This window comes from Hyla sarda, chromosome 1, assembly GCF_029499605.1.
Source record: "Hyla sarda isolate aHylSar1 chromosome 1, aHylSar1.hap1, whole genome shotgun sequence".
Lineage (NCBI taxonomy): Eukaryota > Metazoa > Chordata > Amphibia > Anura > Hylidae > Hyla > Hyla sarda.
This window is the reverse complement of record NC_079189.1, coordinates 582039458-582055329: the sequence shown is the minus strand read 5'-3', so window position 1 is coordinate 582055329 and position 15872 is coordinate 582039458. Positions and strand designations below refer to the sequence as shown.

The window sequence follows — 15872 nt, the reverse complement described above, 5'->3', positions numbered from 1 at the left end:
GATGTTGCAAAACTACAACACCCAGCATGCCCGGACAGCCGTTGTACTCACCTGTGCAAACCGCTCCGGATTGTCACCGCTCGTCACCGCTGCCCGGGATGTCGCCGTCCATCGCTGTCACCGCGTCCCCGGGGTGTCCCCGACGCTCCGGCAAGGCCTCTGCTTCCCCGGCAACCGCGCTCTCTCCGTCGCCGCCATCACGTCGCTACGCACGCCGCTCCTATTGGATGACGGGACGGCGTGCACGGCGACGTGATGACGACGATGGAGAGCGCCAACGATGCAAGGGATCCCCAAGAGGACACGCCGGAGCCCCGAGGACAGGTGAGTGACCATCATCGGAGCTCACGGGGCACCGCAAACGGCTATCCGGCGGCAGCTGAAGCAGTCAGCGCTGCCGGATAGCCGTTTATGCGATGGCCCCGACATACAAAAGCATCGTATGTTGAAATTATCGTATGTCGGGGCCATCGCAGGTCGAGGGGTCACTATATATATATATATATATATATATATATATATATATATATATATGTATATATACACACACTCAGTGTAAACTGAGCACACTATGTAAACTGTGCCAAATAACCTCGTTTTTGCCTACGGTCGGGAAATCGCATACGGCCGAAAACGCAGCCGACCGGAGGCTGCGGTTCACTCCGGTCGGCTCATAGACATACATTAAATACGGTTCCCGAATACGGCTGAGTGCGGGCACCACGATTAAGCCCCGCCCCCCTCCTCCCAGCCGTATTCGGGAACCGTAAGTACAGAACATGGTGTGAAAGCACCCTAAGGCACAATCTTAGACTGGCAAGTCTTAGTAAAACTAAGCAAGTTTTTAAACATTGTCTCATTGCCTTCTCATTTGTCATATAGTCGGATCCTGTGATGGAGTTCTTTTCTCCTCTTGTGATACATTTTTTAGTTCTTTGCTCTCTACGGATTTATTACAAAGCCAGCGTCCTAAATGTCTAGACATAACAGAATGATACAACGTTATCATTACTCTCCGAGTACTGCATCAGTGCATCTGTTTCTGCACCCAGTGCAGGATGAAAGCATTACCATCATACAAGAGAAAAATATCAAGCAAGTTGAGAATTACTGAGCCCGAGGGCAGAACACACATTTTGTTTGTTTTAGAGGAGTAATGGAGTGAAAATAAGTTGAATGACTTATTTGGTAATACGTAAATGGCAGCCTGACAGCGCAATTTACACTCCTGTGCTTTGGGGAAACAGGTTCTGCATTGTTTAAAGGGGTACTTCACTGGAAAACATTTGTTTTTAAATCAACTGGTGCCAGAAAGTTAAACTGATTTGTAAATTACTTCTATTTAAAAATCTTATTCCTTCCAGTACTTATCAGCTGCTGTATACTACAGAGAAAGTTCTTCTCTTTTTTAATTTATTTTCTGTCTGACCACAGTGCTCTCTGCTGACACCTCTGTCCATGTTGGAACTGTCCGGAGTAGGAGAAAATCCCCATAGCAAACCTCTCCTGCTCCAGACAGTTCCTAAAATGGACAGAGGTGTCAGCAGAGAGCACTGTGGTCAGACAGAAAAGAGAACCCCTTTAAGCTTTGAGGAATTGATAAAATATACAGGTTCTTTGGAATTATTAAGATTAGAATTAGTAGGATTATACATTATGGAAATTTAAAGATCTGGCCCATTCTGAGCAGATCTGCACTGCCCCCGAAATAAGTTCCGTCTCTCCACCCCGATCTATACAAAATGGGAGGGGGTTTGACAAGTTCTGGACTTACACTCAGGGGTCAAGTTTAGGGAAGTTTTCCACGCAAAAGCTGGTCCTGCAGGACTCCTGCTAATGGGAACAGTGGGGGAGATTTATCAAAACCTGTGCAGAGGAAAAGTTGCCCATAGCAACCAATCAGATCGCTTCTTTCATTTAGAGGCTTTATTAAAAATGAAAGAAGAAATCTGATTGGTTGCCATGGGCAACTAGGCGACTTTTCCTCTGCACAGGTTTTGATAAATCTCCCCCAGCGTTCCTGCTGTGGAAAAAGTGCAGTAACTCCGTTCCCCACACGTTCCTGCAGCACTTGAGCCCTGCTTTAGGATAGGGTCACACATAACGGATCCACAGTGTATTTTACGCTGCGGATCCGCCTGCTTACCCGACCCATATTGTGCCTCCTCCTGTTGCCGAACCCCCCGACTCCCTTGCCTGCTTGCAGCGGCAATCCACTGCTGCGAGCAGCCACACTGGGGGCCTGTGAGGTGCCGAGTGCACCCAGACATCCCGGAGCAGCCGCGATGTCTGTGTACACTGCACAGGCATTTCTGAGTGCATTCGGCGACTCGCAGGCCTCCAGTGTGGCTGCTCAGAGCAGCGGAGTGACCCTGCGAGCAGGCCAGGGGGCGGGGCGGGTGGTTTCGGCAACAGGAGGAGGCACAATAAAATACGCTGCATAAAATATACTGCGGATCCGTTACGTGTGACCCTACCCTAAGGGGGAGATTTATCAAAACCTGTGCAAAAGAAAAGTTGCCCAGTTGCCCATAGCAACCAATCCGATTGCTTCTTTCATTTTGCAGAAGCCTTAAAAATTAAAGAAGCGAGCAGATTGGTTGCTATGGGCAACAGGGCAACTTTTCCTCTGGACAGGTTTTAATAAATTTCCCCCTAAGTTTTAAAGGACATTGGGCGAACATGTACGCCCTAGTCCCATTCCTGTTGTAGGAGCTGAGCACGCTTCATACCCGGTGGGTCCCGGAACCCACAGCTAATGCCAGACATTGCTGATTGGGTCTGGCATTAACCCTAACAAAGTTGTTTGCAACATCTAAAACTGAGAAAATGAATTCTGGCTACCCCGGGGAGGGGGGGGGGTGTACAGACGGAGGTCTCTTACCTTTCTTTTGTCTGTATGATCAGTGCTCCTTTACTGTAGAAAGCCTCAGCAGCCTGTACTAATGGAGCACCGATTACACTGATCAATGTTGTTCTATGGCATAGCATTGTTCAGTGTATGCAATCAAAGATTACATGTGATAGTCTGCTATGGGCATTAAAAAATTGTAAATAAAATGTAACTAAATAAATGTGAATTAACCCATTCGCTAATAAAAGTTGGAATCACTCCCCCATTTTGTTTTATTTTTTTTTGTGAAATAATGTAATCAAATATAAAAATAAATATATTTGGTATCACCGCGTGTGTACATGCCCAAACTATTAAAATATAACATTAATGAAACCGCCTGTCAATAACGTTAATGTAAAAAAAAATCTAAAGTACTGAAATGCTGATTTTTGGTCACTTCATATACCAGGAAAAAATGAATAAAAAGTGATCAAAAAGTCGTATCAAAACAAACATGGTATCAATAAAAACTACAGACCTCATACAGGCCTGTTTACAGAAAAAGAAAGGAGTTATAAGCGTCAGAAGAGGACCCCTATGCTGTCCGGGCATGCTTTGCAGATGTGGAGTCCTATCTGAAGGTGACACTATCAGGCGATATTACTTAATATCACTTAAAATTTTGTCCAGTTTGAGGGTGTTTAAAGATTAGAAAATAGCGAATTGATTTGTTATTTATTTATTAGCAATGCCGAGTCCCCACAGATTCCCAATGGCAGGATTTCTGATTGTTAATTACGATATATTCCATTTTTTCCCCCGGAGTTGTAACCAGCAGAGTGTGATGTCCTTGCCTTGTGTCTGTTTTCTGGCTGAGGAATCAATTGTCTGCCTTACATTGCATGAGCCCCTGGTGGATATCATCTCTGCTCACAAATGTAATTATTGGGAAACCACAATGTTTTACATGATAAGTGGTTTATAATTGCAAACATGCCTCGGTATCCATCAATCTGACTCTCTCTAATAATAGCGTGTTTTTAGACAATACAAATGGCTCCTTCAGCAGCTGCTTCGGCAGTCGCGAGCGCGAATTAAATAATACTTAGCGGTATTATTGCAGCCTCTACAAAAGTGCTTCTGCTATTAACAACTGTATTTCCCACTCTGCTATTAGTTAAATAGGCTTTAGCATCGAAGACCTGTTATTTCTATTTTGTGACTTTAATTGGGTTTTATTTTGCATTTCCAGGTCCTCTGAGGTTCCTTTCCCAGACAGAATCGGTTACTTCGTTTATCGGAGATACGGCTCTACTGAAATGTGAGATTGTCGGGGAGCCCATGCCTACCGTCCACTGGCAGAAGAACCAAGAGGATCTGGTGTTGACTCCTGGAGACACACGGGTGCTGGTCTTACCGTCAGGGGCCTTGCAGATTAGTCGTCTACAAGCAGGGGATGCTGGACTGTATAGGTGTTTGGCTAAAAATCCTGGTAGCTCCAGGACAGGAAATGAAGCCGAGATCCGCATTCTATCCGGTGAGTGATTTTTTTTTTTTTTTTTTTTTAAAGAGTTTGAATAATTTATTTCAATTTAAGGGGATGTCAACTGCAGGTAATAGGTTCTCACTAGAATGGTCCCCACTGGAGAAAGGAAACATTACACAGTGACCAGTGATCAATTGATTGTCAATATAATGCACAGGCGTGCTGGGCCCTCCGGAGAGAGGAGAGAGGGGTTAGGTTAAAGCCAATGTCCACTACGTTTGATAGATTAGGGTCCTGAAGGTTCACCCTCCCCCTTCTGTTATTTCAGATTCATCCAAAAAGATGTTCAGAATGAAGTTGAAATAAATGTCCACCGTTGGACACATTTTAGTCTAAATAAGTTATAGGTGATGAAACATGTGAAAAATAGACAGATAGATGGATAACAAAGATATATATATATATATATATATATATATATATATATATATATATATATATATAAAATAAAAAGATATATAAATAGATAGATAGATAGATATGAAAAAGAAAAAAAATAGCACCAATGTAGAAAGTAACAGGAGGACACTTACCGCTACTATGTCTTCATTGTCTTCATTATCTTCATTCCATCTTCACCTGCCTCCCCACAAGTCTGAATACCAGAATGAAGATAATGAAAACATAGTAGCATTGAGTGCACTTCTGTTCCTTTCTACTTTCTAGCTTTGCAGTTTTCATGTTCATGTATTCTTTTTTATGGAATCGAGTACCCGCACTGTCACTTAGACTACTTGGATACCTCCGGTCGCTCCTCCACTTGTGGTGATACCCATTACTGATCATTGTGGCAGCCATATCTAGCTGTGCCCTCCTCCCTGCACCTTCTTTTTGTTTGTATATAGAAGGATAGATAGATATGAGATAGATAGATAGATAGATATGAGATAGATAGATAGATAGATAGATAGATAGATAGATAGATAGGAGATAGATAGATAGATATGAGATAGATAGATATGAGATAGATAGATAGATAGATATAGAGATAGATAGTAGATAGATATGAAATAGATAGATATGAGATAGATAGGTATGAGATAGATAGATAGATATCAGATAGATATGAGATAGATAGATATGAGATAGATAGATAGATAGGAGATAGATAGATAGATAGGAGATAGATAGATATGAGATAGATAGATAGATAGATAGATAGATAGATAGATAGATATAGAGATAGATAGTAGATAGATATGAAATAGATAGATATGAGATAGATAGGTATGAGATAGATAGATAGATATCAGATAGATAGATATCAGATAGATAGATATGAGATAGATATGAGATAGATAGATAGAAAATCCAGACTCCAACAGCACACAGGCGTGGTGAAAAAAAGTGGTTGTTTATTGCATCACCAAATGACAGAAGCAACGTTTCGGCGGCCTCTCGCCGCCATTTTTAAGCTCGAAAATGGCGGCGAGAGGCCGCGGAAACGTTGCTTCTGTCATTTGGTGATGCAATAAACAACCACTTTTTTTTCACCACGCCTGTGTGCTGTTGGAGTCTGGATTTTCTATTTTAAGTGAAGACCCCTCACCAAGGTCTTTCCCAGCGTGCACCACCTTCTTTATTGGAACATCATTAGTTGTGCTGCTCTTCTGGTTATTTTTTTTTTTTTAGATAGATAGATAGATAGATATGAGATAGATAGATATGAGATAGATAGATTTGAGATAGATAGATAGCAACAGGAGAATACAGCAGCACACTGCTAGAACAAAGATATAGATGAAACATGAGTATATAGATGAAACATGAGTATATAGATAGAGCATGAAAAGCTATACAGCTGTAGTGCAATAAATGAAAATATGAAACTATGAAATTATGAGGTACTTAGCTTGCAAATTTGGCGCCAAATAGCGTGGACCGTCCCACCATGGTAAGGTGACCTCATTCTGGGACGGACCCTACACTATGAATATGCCTCTGTGTGATCAGTACAGCAGGCATTGCAAGGTCTGAAACATCCAAGGCTCCAGCCCAGCCCAGCAGCTTGCACCTGTGAGCCAGGTCTTTACAATAGTTTGGAATCAATAGTGCTGGCCAACTTATTCTTTGGTTGTATTACACATTCGGGGGAGTGGCTACCTCCATGTTGGCTCTTGCACCCCACCCACCTCTATTAGGTGTATATAAGGTGCCTTGGATGTTTCAGACCTTGCAATGCCTGCTGTACTGTTCACACAGAGGCATATTCACAGTGTAGGATCTGTCCCAGAATGAGGTCACCTTGCCGTGGTGGGACGGTCCACGCTATTTGGCGCCAAATTTGCAAGCTAAGTACCTCATAATTTCATAGTTTCATATTTTCATTTATTGCACTACAGCTGTATAGCTTTTCATGCTCTATCTATATACTCATGTTTTATCTATATACTCATGTTTCATCTATATCTTTGTGCTAGCAGTGTGCTCCTGTATTCACCTGTTGCTGTATATTTAGCCCAGCAGCCTGCACCTGTAAGCCAGGTCTATACAATAGTTTGGAATCAATAGTGCTGGCTCACTTATTCTTTGGTTAGATAGATAGATATATATGAGATAGTAAAGTAGAAGCAGTGGCACTCCAGGCTGGTGAAATAAAGTGATGTCTTTATTTACTCCAAAGTGAGCTACGTTTCGGCAGCCTCCCGCTGCCTTTGTCAAGGCTTGACAAAGGCAGCGGGAGGCTGCCGAAACGTAGCTCACTTTGGAGTAAATAAAGACATCACTTTATGTCACCAGCTTGGAGTGCCACTGCTTCTACTTTACTTCATTATTTTGGATCTCTGACCCAGATCAACAACAGTCAGGCACCTTTATCGCAGTCATTCACCTTTATCGCAGGAGTGCTGCTTCCCTCCTCTACTAGATATGAGATAGATAGACAAATAGATAGATACCAAATGATCTACTTCGCTTAGCATAAATGATAAAATTCTGAATGTCCACCGCCACCTATAGGGGGAGCTTACTGCATACAATTCAAGCTCTGTATGTAATCCATATACAGCTCCACCTAGTTGTGGCTACTTTTAATGTTGCCTGTATAAGAGATTGGCTCCTCCATTGTATTACAGTCACTGACAAACAGGCTGAAACGCTTTTCCCATCTGCATCAAAGCCTCGTGTGTTTCTGCCGCATACAGGTGTAACCCAATAAAACTCTTGCCGACAGCTGTAATAAATATCCCTATTAAAGCATCGCACGCAACCACGGCCGTTTAGCAAACGCTAAAGACCCGTCGATGGCTTGACGTTAATATTCCACGGCAGACTCATATCTCGCAGCTCGCTAACAATGCCGCGCCTATAAAAACGCAAAAACATAAAAATGATAAAAAACAACAGTAATGTCATTACACCGGGGAAATTAGATGGAAAAGAATTACACAGTAACTTCCAATAACACTCACTCATTTTGAAGACGTGCCATTGAACGTGGGTAAAATGGTTCCCTCAGCGATTTGCGGCATGACATCTCGCCGACGCGCTGTGCTCAGCCCCACCGCTCACCTTACTGGGTGATTATGGCATCTCCTAGTAGGCATCCTTTTTGGCAAATTACTTGTTTGGTTTGAAAACAACATCAAGATCTATCGGCATCACTGCAAAGGAAAACGGTAGATTTCTCATATGAAAAAAATTCTCATTTGGTATAATTTATACAGGATTGGCGTTTTCCCAGGAGAACTGTTGTTTTTTTTTTTTACTTTTTTTTTATTATTATTTATGTTTATGCTCAGGAAATGCTTAATGTGTGATCCTGCCGCGCTGACATGACGTAAGGGCAACAGAAGTTTCAGCTGTGTCACAATAGAAGGAATGAATACATAATTATTATTTAATAATAGATATAGCACAGTAACATAAATAAATATAATAATAAACTAAATAAATAACATTAAATAAATAATAATAATGTAAATAAATAAAATATATTTTAAAGTGTCTACAACTGAGATGAGAATTCATGTGAACTCTCGAGAGCAGTGTTTCTCAACCAGGGTGCCTCTACCTGTTGCAAAACTACAACTCCCAGCATGCCCGGACAGCCTCAGGCATATATATATATATATATATATATATATATATATATATATATATATTCGAGTATAAGCCGAGTTTTTCAGCACGATTTTTCGTGCTGAAAACGCCCCCGTCGGCTTATACTCGAGTGAACGCTCCGCCTGTCAATCCCTTCTCAGTGGTCTTCAACCTGCGGACCTCCAGATGTTGCAAAACTACAGTTATAGTTTTGAAACATCTGGAGGTCCGCAGGTTGAAGACCACTGCGGCCTTCTTCATCATCCAGACCCCCCCTTTAGTTTTCTACTCACCTCCCCTCGGTGGGAAGGAAGGGTGAGCTGGTCCGAGTCATCTATGCTGCAGGGACCGTCCATTGGCGAGGGTTAGTCGTTCTGGGCTGTCCATCTTCACTGGGAGGCCCTCTTCTCTGCTCCGGGCCCGGCCTCGGATTAGTGACGTTGTCTTGACGACGACACACAGGGACATTCATGCGCAGGGACATCCCTGTGCATCGTTGTCAAGGCAACATCACTAGTCCGGGGCCGGGCCCGGAGCGGAGAAGAGGGCCTCCCGGTGAAGATGGACAGCCCAGAACGACTAACCCTCCCCACCGGACGGTCCCTGCTGCATAGATGGCCCGGACCAGCTCGCCCTTCCTTCCCACCGAGGGAAGGTGAGTAGAAAACTAAAGGGGAGGTCTGGATGATGACGAAGGCCGCAGTGGTCTTCAACCTGTGGACCTTCAGATGTTTCAAAACTACAACTCCCAGCATGCCCGGACAGCCGATGGCTGTCCGGGCATGCTAGGAGTTGTAGTCTTGCAATCATCTGGAGGTCCGCAGGTTGAAGACCACTGAAAGTGATTGACAGGCGGAGATGATGAAGGGGGGGGGGATGATGACGGGGGTGTTAATGACGGGGGTCTGGATGATGCCGGGGGGGGGTGATGTATTTCCCACCCTAGGCTTAAAGTCGAGTCAATAACTTTTCCTGGGTTTTTGGGGTGAAATTAGGGGCCTCGGCTTACATTCGGGTTGGCTTATACTCGAGTATATACGGTATATACATATATATATATATATATATATATATATAGCTGCAGGTCAGTGGGATCTGAAAGGCCAATTGTTTTAGTTATTTTCTGTTACAGTCATATGCAGAGCGCTTTAGCCTCTTCCGGGGTTCCCTGGTAGCCATTAAAGTGCTGCAGCATTGCCCTGAAGTGCCCTGGCACCGTGGCACCTCAAGTAGTGAAGTGATGTTTGTTGATCTGCAGAACAGCTATCTTGTTCTGAACTACTTGTCGGCCTTGTTCGATCTCCCTGTAGACGATGAACACCTCTTAAAAGTTGCCTTCACCAGTTTACACCAATTACTTCTGATGCATTTGACCTCCTTGACACTACTCTGTGTAAATGCACCGGTGCCGTTCATCTCCCAACACGCCACTTACTGTAGACAGTAACCCCTCCGAGGTCAGCCGCTAGGCCTCCATTAAAATGCCAATGTCTGCGGCTTGTAGATTCTTGTACGTAGCAAATAACTTTCTTGATGTGAGTCTGAGTGAATAATCTGCTGTAAGCAAAATCCATCATTAATGTTACAATGTGTGATGAGGGATGATCGTGTATCCCGGGAAAATAGAGAGAATGGATTGAACATTCCAATAGAGAATCCACACATAATCCCCATCGCACTGAAGTCAAATAATCAAGTAATAGAACAAACAATCTCTCTGAAAACATATAAAGGGCCACAACTATGAAAGGTCCTTTATAGAACTGGTCTTCTCATAAGAAGGGAAAAAAAGTCCTATTTGGTCCTCTTCAGGCCCCAGGGTCTGGGTGTGACTGTAACCTCTGCCCCCATTATAGTAAGGCTGTGTTTGCCAACATGTTGGACATATACATTATAATCCTGTTAAAAATAGGATGACAACATATACATGATCATATAGGCACGACCCCATTGCCTTTAAAGGGGTACTCCATTATTTTTTTTTTTAAATCAACTGGTGCCAGAAAGTTAAACATATTTGTAAATTACTTATTTTCAAAATCTTAATCCTTCCAGTACTTAGCTGCTGTATACTCCACAGGAAGTTCTTTTCTTTTAGAATTTCTTTTCTGTCAGACCACAGTGCTCTCGGCTGACACCTCTGTCCATTTTAGGAACTGTCCAGAGTAGGAACAAATCCCCATAGCAAACCTCTCCTGCTCCGGACAGTTCCTGACATGGACAGAGGTGTCAGCAGAGAGCACTGTGGACAGACAGAAAGGGAATTCAAAAAGATAAGAACTTCCTGTGGAGCATATAACAGCTGATAAGTACTGGAAGGATTAGGATTTTTAAATAGAAGTAATTTACAAATCTGTTTAGCTTTCTGCCACCAGTTGATTTGAAAAAAAAAAATAGTTTTCCTCCAAGGAAAATGAGCTGCAAATTACAGCCTTAGCTATATATAACCCATTGACGTCAACAAAACACAGCACATTACTATATTTATATATATATATATATATATATATATATATATATATATATATATGGACGGCCCATGTAAACCCTATAAGCACAAAGAAGTATCTAGAAAAGGATACTGTACTATTCTTGCTAGAAAAGGCAGAAAATAAACATCCTTAAATAAACGTACAATCAGTAAGAAGCAACACGGTTCCATCTAGCAACTGTTCACAATATGCTTCAGCAGGGAGCACACCGTGACGGGTTTTGGAGCATCTGTGTGGCAATGTGTTTGGAGACTTAATAGGCAGTTGTCAAGTAATTCTTCCTGCCTTGTATTATAGCAAGTGAAATTGGAGGCTCCCAGAACAAGACAGGAAGGTTATGTGGGGTGAGGGGGCCCGAAAATTGTCCTGTACCTAAGTATTTGCGCCATGACCAACATGGAAGTGTCAACCAGGATGCTGCCGTAACCTAAATTGTCCCAACATTGGTGATCGGTTCTTCCATTATCCTGTTGTACTGCAATTCCAGGCAAAAACATATAACACCAAAACAAGAGAAATGTTTTTAGTAAGAACGCCGCTTAAAGGGGTACTCCACCCCTAGACATCTTATCCCTATCCAAAGTATAGGGGATAAGATGTCAGATTGCGGGGGTCCTGCTGCTGGGGATCTCGGCTGCAGCACCCACCTGTATGGCTTCCGGCAATGCTGGAGGCTTCGGATCCCGTCCACAATGGCGGAAGAGCATGATGTCACGACTCCGCCCCCGTGTGATGTTACGCCCCGCCCCCTCAATGCAAGGCTATGGGAGGTCCATCACGCCCCCTCCCATAGACTTGCATTGAGGGGGCGGGGCGTGACGTCACATGGGGCAGAGTCGTGACGTCACGCTTTTCCGCCATTGTGGTCGGATCCGAAGCCTCCAGCGTTGCCGGAAGCCATACAGGTGGGTGCTGCAGACGAGATCCCGGGGGTCCCCAGCAGCGGGACCCCCGCAATCTGACATCTTATCCCCTATACTTTGGATAGGGATAAGAATTCTAGGGGCGGAGTACTCCTTTAAAAGCACTAAGGGTAAAAACACATGTGCTCTTACCCGCATGCAGTCAGAATACGGCAACCAGTCGGCACACAATATTTGCCCCCATGCAGCCTTGCGCCCGCTTGTTCTCACTTTGGAAAATCACCATTCTAATGGTAAATTCTAATTCTATATAAAACACAACTTATGGAAATAAAACAGAAAATGTCTTGTGTGTAATTGCAACTCCAAAATGTTGAGGCAAAAAAAAAAGCACAAAATGTCCTTAAAGGGGTACTCCGCCCCTAGACATCTTATCCCCTATCCAAAGGATAGGCGATAAAATGTCTGATCGCGGGGGTCCTGCGGCTGGGGACCCCCGATCTCCCTGCTGCATCCGCGTTCGTTAAGAGCATCGGATGCAGCGCCGGAGGCTCGTGACATCCCAGCCATGCTCCGTTCGTGACATCCCAGCAATGCCCCCTTAATGCAAGTCTATGGGAGGGGGCGTGATGTCAGTCATGCCCCCTCCCATAGACTTGCATTGAAGGGGCATGACCGTGACGTCACAAGCCTACGCACCACATCACCAGTCACAAGTTACTCCGTGCACGATATGTCTGGGGTGCTGCAGCCAAGATCGTGGAGGGCCCCAGTGGCGGGACCCTCGCGATCAGACATCTTATCCCCTATGCTTTGGATAGGGGATAAGATGTCTAGGGGCGGAGTACCCGTTTAATGTCAAAAACGAATTTGTACAGGATTAAACAAATTTTCAGGATTTTCTGCACTGTTTAGTTGGAATTGGGAAGTTTCACTACCTTACTGGATTTCGATTTTTTTATGCTTTTTTTTTAAATGTATTTATTTATTTTTTATTCAGTTTATTTATTAATTTTAGTTTATTTTCTATTTATTCATTTTTTCATGTTAGTATTTTTTTTCATGTTAATATATATATATATTAACAAGAAAAAAATAAAATATAACATGGAAAAATAAAATAAAATATAACATGGAAAAATAAATAAATAGAAAATAAACTAAAATAAATAAATATTTTTTATTTTTTATTTATTTTTTTATTTTTTTGTACCATCCCTGTTGTGCCATTATGGATATAGATGCCCAAAAGATGGCTGATCTTATAGGTGCAGTGACATCATCAGGAATCCAGTCTGTATATATATGACATAGTAGATTAGACCGAGACTCATCACACAGTACATAAACTAAAGACATTGCCTATGGCTTCTCATCTTTCTTTACATAAACTTCTTCCCACCTTCCCTATGCCGGCTATTATTCGGGATTATTTTCTCTTTTGTGCTGAAGGTCGCTGTTTTTGACCTAATGTTTACTGACTCTGAAAAGCATTTGGATCAGTGAGCAATGATGTGATGTTGCTGTAGACGACAGTAAAGGCATTTACAGGGTTAAACACTTTACATTAAGCCCCGAGCCCAGCAAAATGATGGGGGGGGGGGGGAAGAATAATACTAAAAAAATACTTCTAAAAGGATTATGTTCTACAGAGCTCTATGGAAGCAGCCATCTGAAACCATTTTCCCCATTTAGCGCAGACCCCATCCTCACTGAATAGAAAGGCTTCTGTGATAGCGTTTATTTAAAAAAGCAAAGAAAAAAAATGAAATTCTATTGACGTCCAGCTGCCTGTTATTTCATGTCCTAAGACCCGGGACCAGCAAGGAGAATGTTATCAAATGGGCAATTGGTTTTATTGACTTTTTCAATAAAATGTCAGCTTAGCCTGAGATGAACCTTACCCAAATGTAAGTGGTGGGGGCCATGGACATATTTAATCATTTATTTATTTATCCATTCACTCAATCTAAAGACAATAATTGCAATAAAAAAATATTAGCATTTGAATTGACTATTTATTGTAAATGAAATATCTATATTTCTATCTATCTATCTCATATCTATATATATCTCATATCTATCTATCTATCTCATATCTATCTATCTCATATCTATCTATCTCATATCTATCTATCTATCTCATATCTATCTCATATCTATCTATCTATCTCATATCTATCTATCTATCTATCTATCTCATATCTATCTATCTATCTCATATCTATCTATCCCTCTCATATCTATCTATCTATCTATCTATGTATCTTTCTCATTTCTATCTATTTCATATCTATTTATCTATCTATCTATCTCATATCTATCTATCTATCTATCTATCTATCTATCTCATATCTATCTATCTATCTATCTATCTCATATCTATCTATCTATCTATCTATCTCATATCTATCTATCTATCCCTCTCATATCTATCTATCTATCTATCTATCTATCTATCTATCTATCTATCTTTCTCATTTCTATCTATCTATCTCATATCTATTTATCTATCTATCTCATATCTATCTATCTATCTATCTATCTATCTCATATCTATCTATCTATCTCCTATCTATCTATCTATCTATCTCATATCTATTTATCTATCTCATATCTATCTATCTATCTCATATCTATCTATCTATCTATCTTTCTCATATCTATCTATCTATCTCATATCTATCTATCTCATATCTATCTATCTCATATCTATCTATCTCCTATCTATCTCATATCTATCTATCTATCTATCTCATATCTATCTATCTCATATCTATCTATCTCATATCTGTTTATCTATCTATCTATCTATCTCATATCTATCTATCTATCTATCTCATATCTATCTATCTATCTATCTATCTATCTCATATCTATCTATCTCATATCTATCTATCTCATATCTATCTATCTCATATCTATCTATCTATCTATCTCATATCTATCTATCTATCTATCTATCTATCTCATATCTATCTATCTCATATCTATCTATCTATCTGTCTCATATCTATCTAAATTGCAATAGAAACAGCACATCCCAAAAAATATGGCAAGAAGAGGAAAGGGGTGCATGCATGTTCCGAACCTCGCCCTCTGGTTCTCAAGTTGAGAAAGCCAGCGTGAGGCTGGAGAAACGTAGTCTCTATCACATCATGGAATAAACTCACTTTCCTTTGGATACAAGCTATGGTGTGCTGCCTGCATTTTTTCTATCTATCTATCTATCTATCTATCTATCTATCCATCTATCTATCTCATATCTATCTCATATCTATCTATCTATCTATCTATCTCATATCTATCTATCTATCTATCTATCTATCTCATATCTATCTATCTCATATCTATCACATATCTATCTATCTCATATCTATCTATCTCATATCTATCTATCTATCTATCTATCTATCTCATATCTATCTATCTATCTATCTCATATCTATCTCTCTCATATCTATCTATCTCATATCTATCTATCTCATATCTATCTATCTCATATCTATCTATCTATCTAACTCATATCTATCTATCTATCTATCTATCTATCTATCTCATATCTATCTATCTCATTGCTATCTATCTATCTATCTATCTCATATCTATTTATCTCATATATATCTATCTCATATCTATCTATCTATATCATATCTATCTATCTCATATCTATTTATCTCATATCTATCTATCTATCTATCTATCTCATATCTATCTATCTCATTGCTATCTATCTATCTATCTCATATCTATTTATCTCATATATATCTATCTCATATCTATCTATATCATATCTATCTATCTCATATCTATCTATTTATCTCATATCTATCTATCTCATATCTATTTATCTCATATCTATCTATCTCATACCTATCTATCTCATATCTATCTATCTATCTATCTATCTCATATCTATTTATCTCATATCTATCTATCTCATATCTATTTATCTATCTATCCATCATTCCTCACTGCTGACAGCTGTAATAAGTAGCAGATGAGAGAAGTTTGGAGATAAATGAGTAGAATTTTCCGCTCCCGTCTCATTACAGTGTAATGAGATGATGTTTCTCAGTGTTTTATAGTTTTGT

The 15872-nt window shown here is 40.8% G+C and overlaps 1 protein-coding gene across 8 annotated transcripts in view; it reads left to right on the top strand.

Annotated features, from left to right (window-relative positions):
- Positions 1-15872, top strand: part of DCC (DCC netrin 1 receptor) — a 533618-nt gene that overhangs the window by 126625 nt on the left and 391121 nt on the right. For all 8 annotated transcript variants that reach the window (XM_056545057.1, XM_056545065.1, XM_056545088.1 and 5 more), the window contains exon 3: positions 4089-4373. In XM_056545057.1, coding sequence (XP_056401032.1) covers positions 4089-4373 — 285 coding nt within the window. The remainder of the gene's footprint in view (positions 1-4088; positions 4374-15872) is intronic.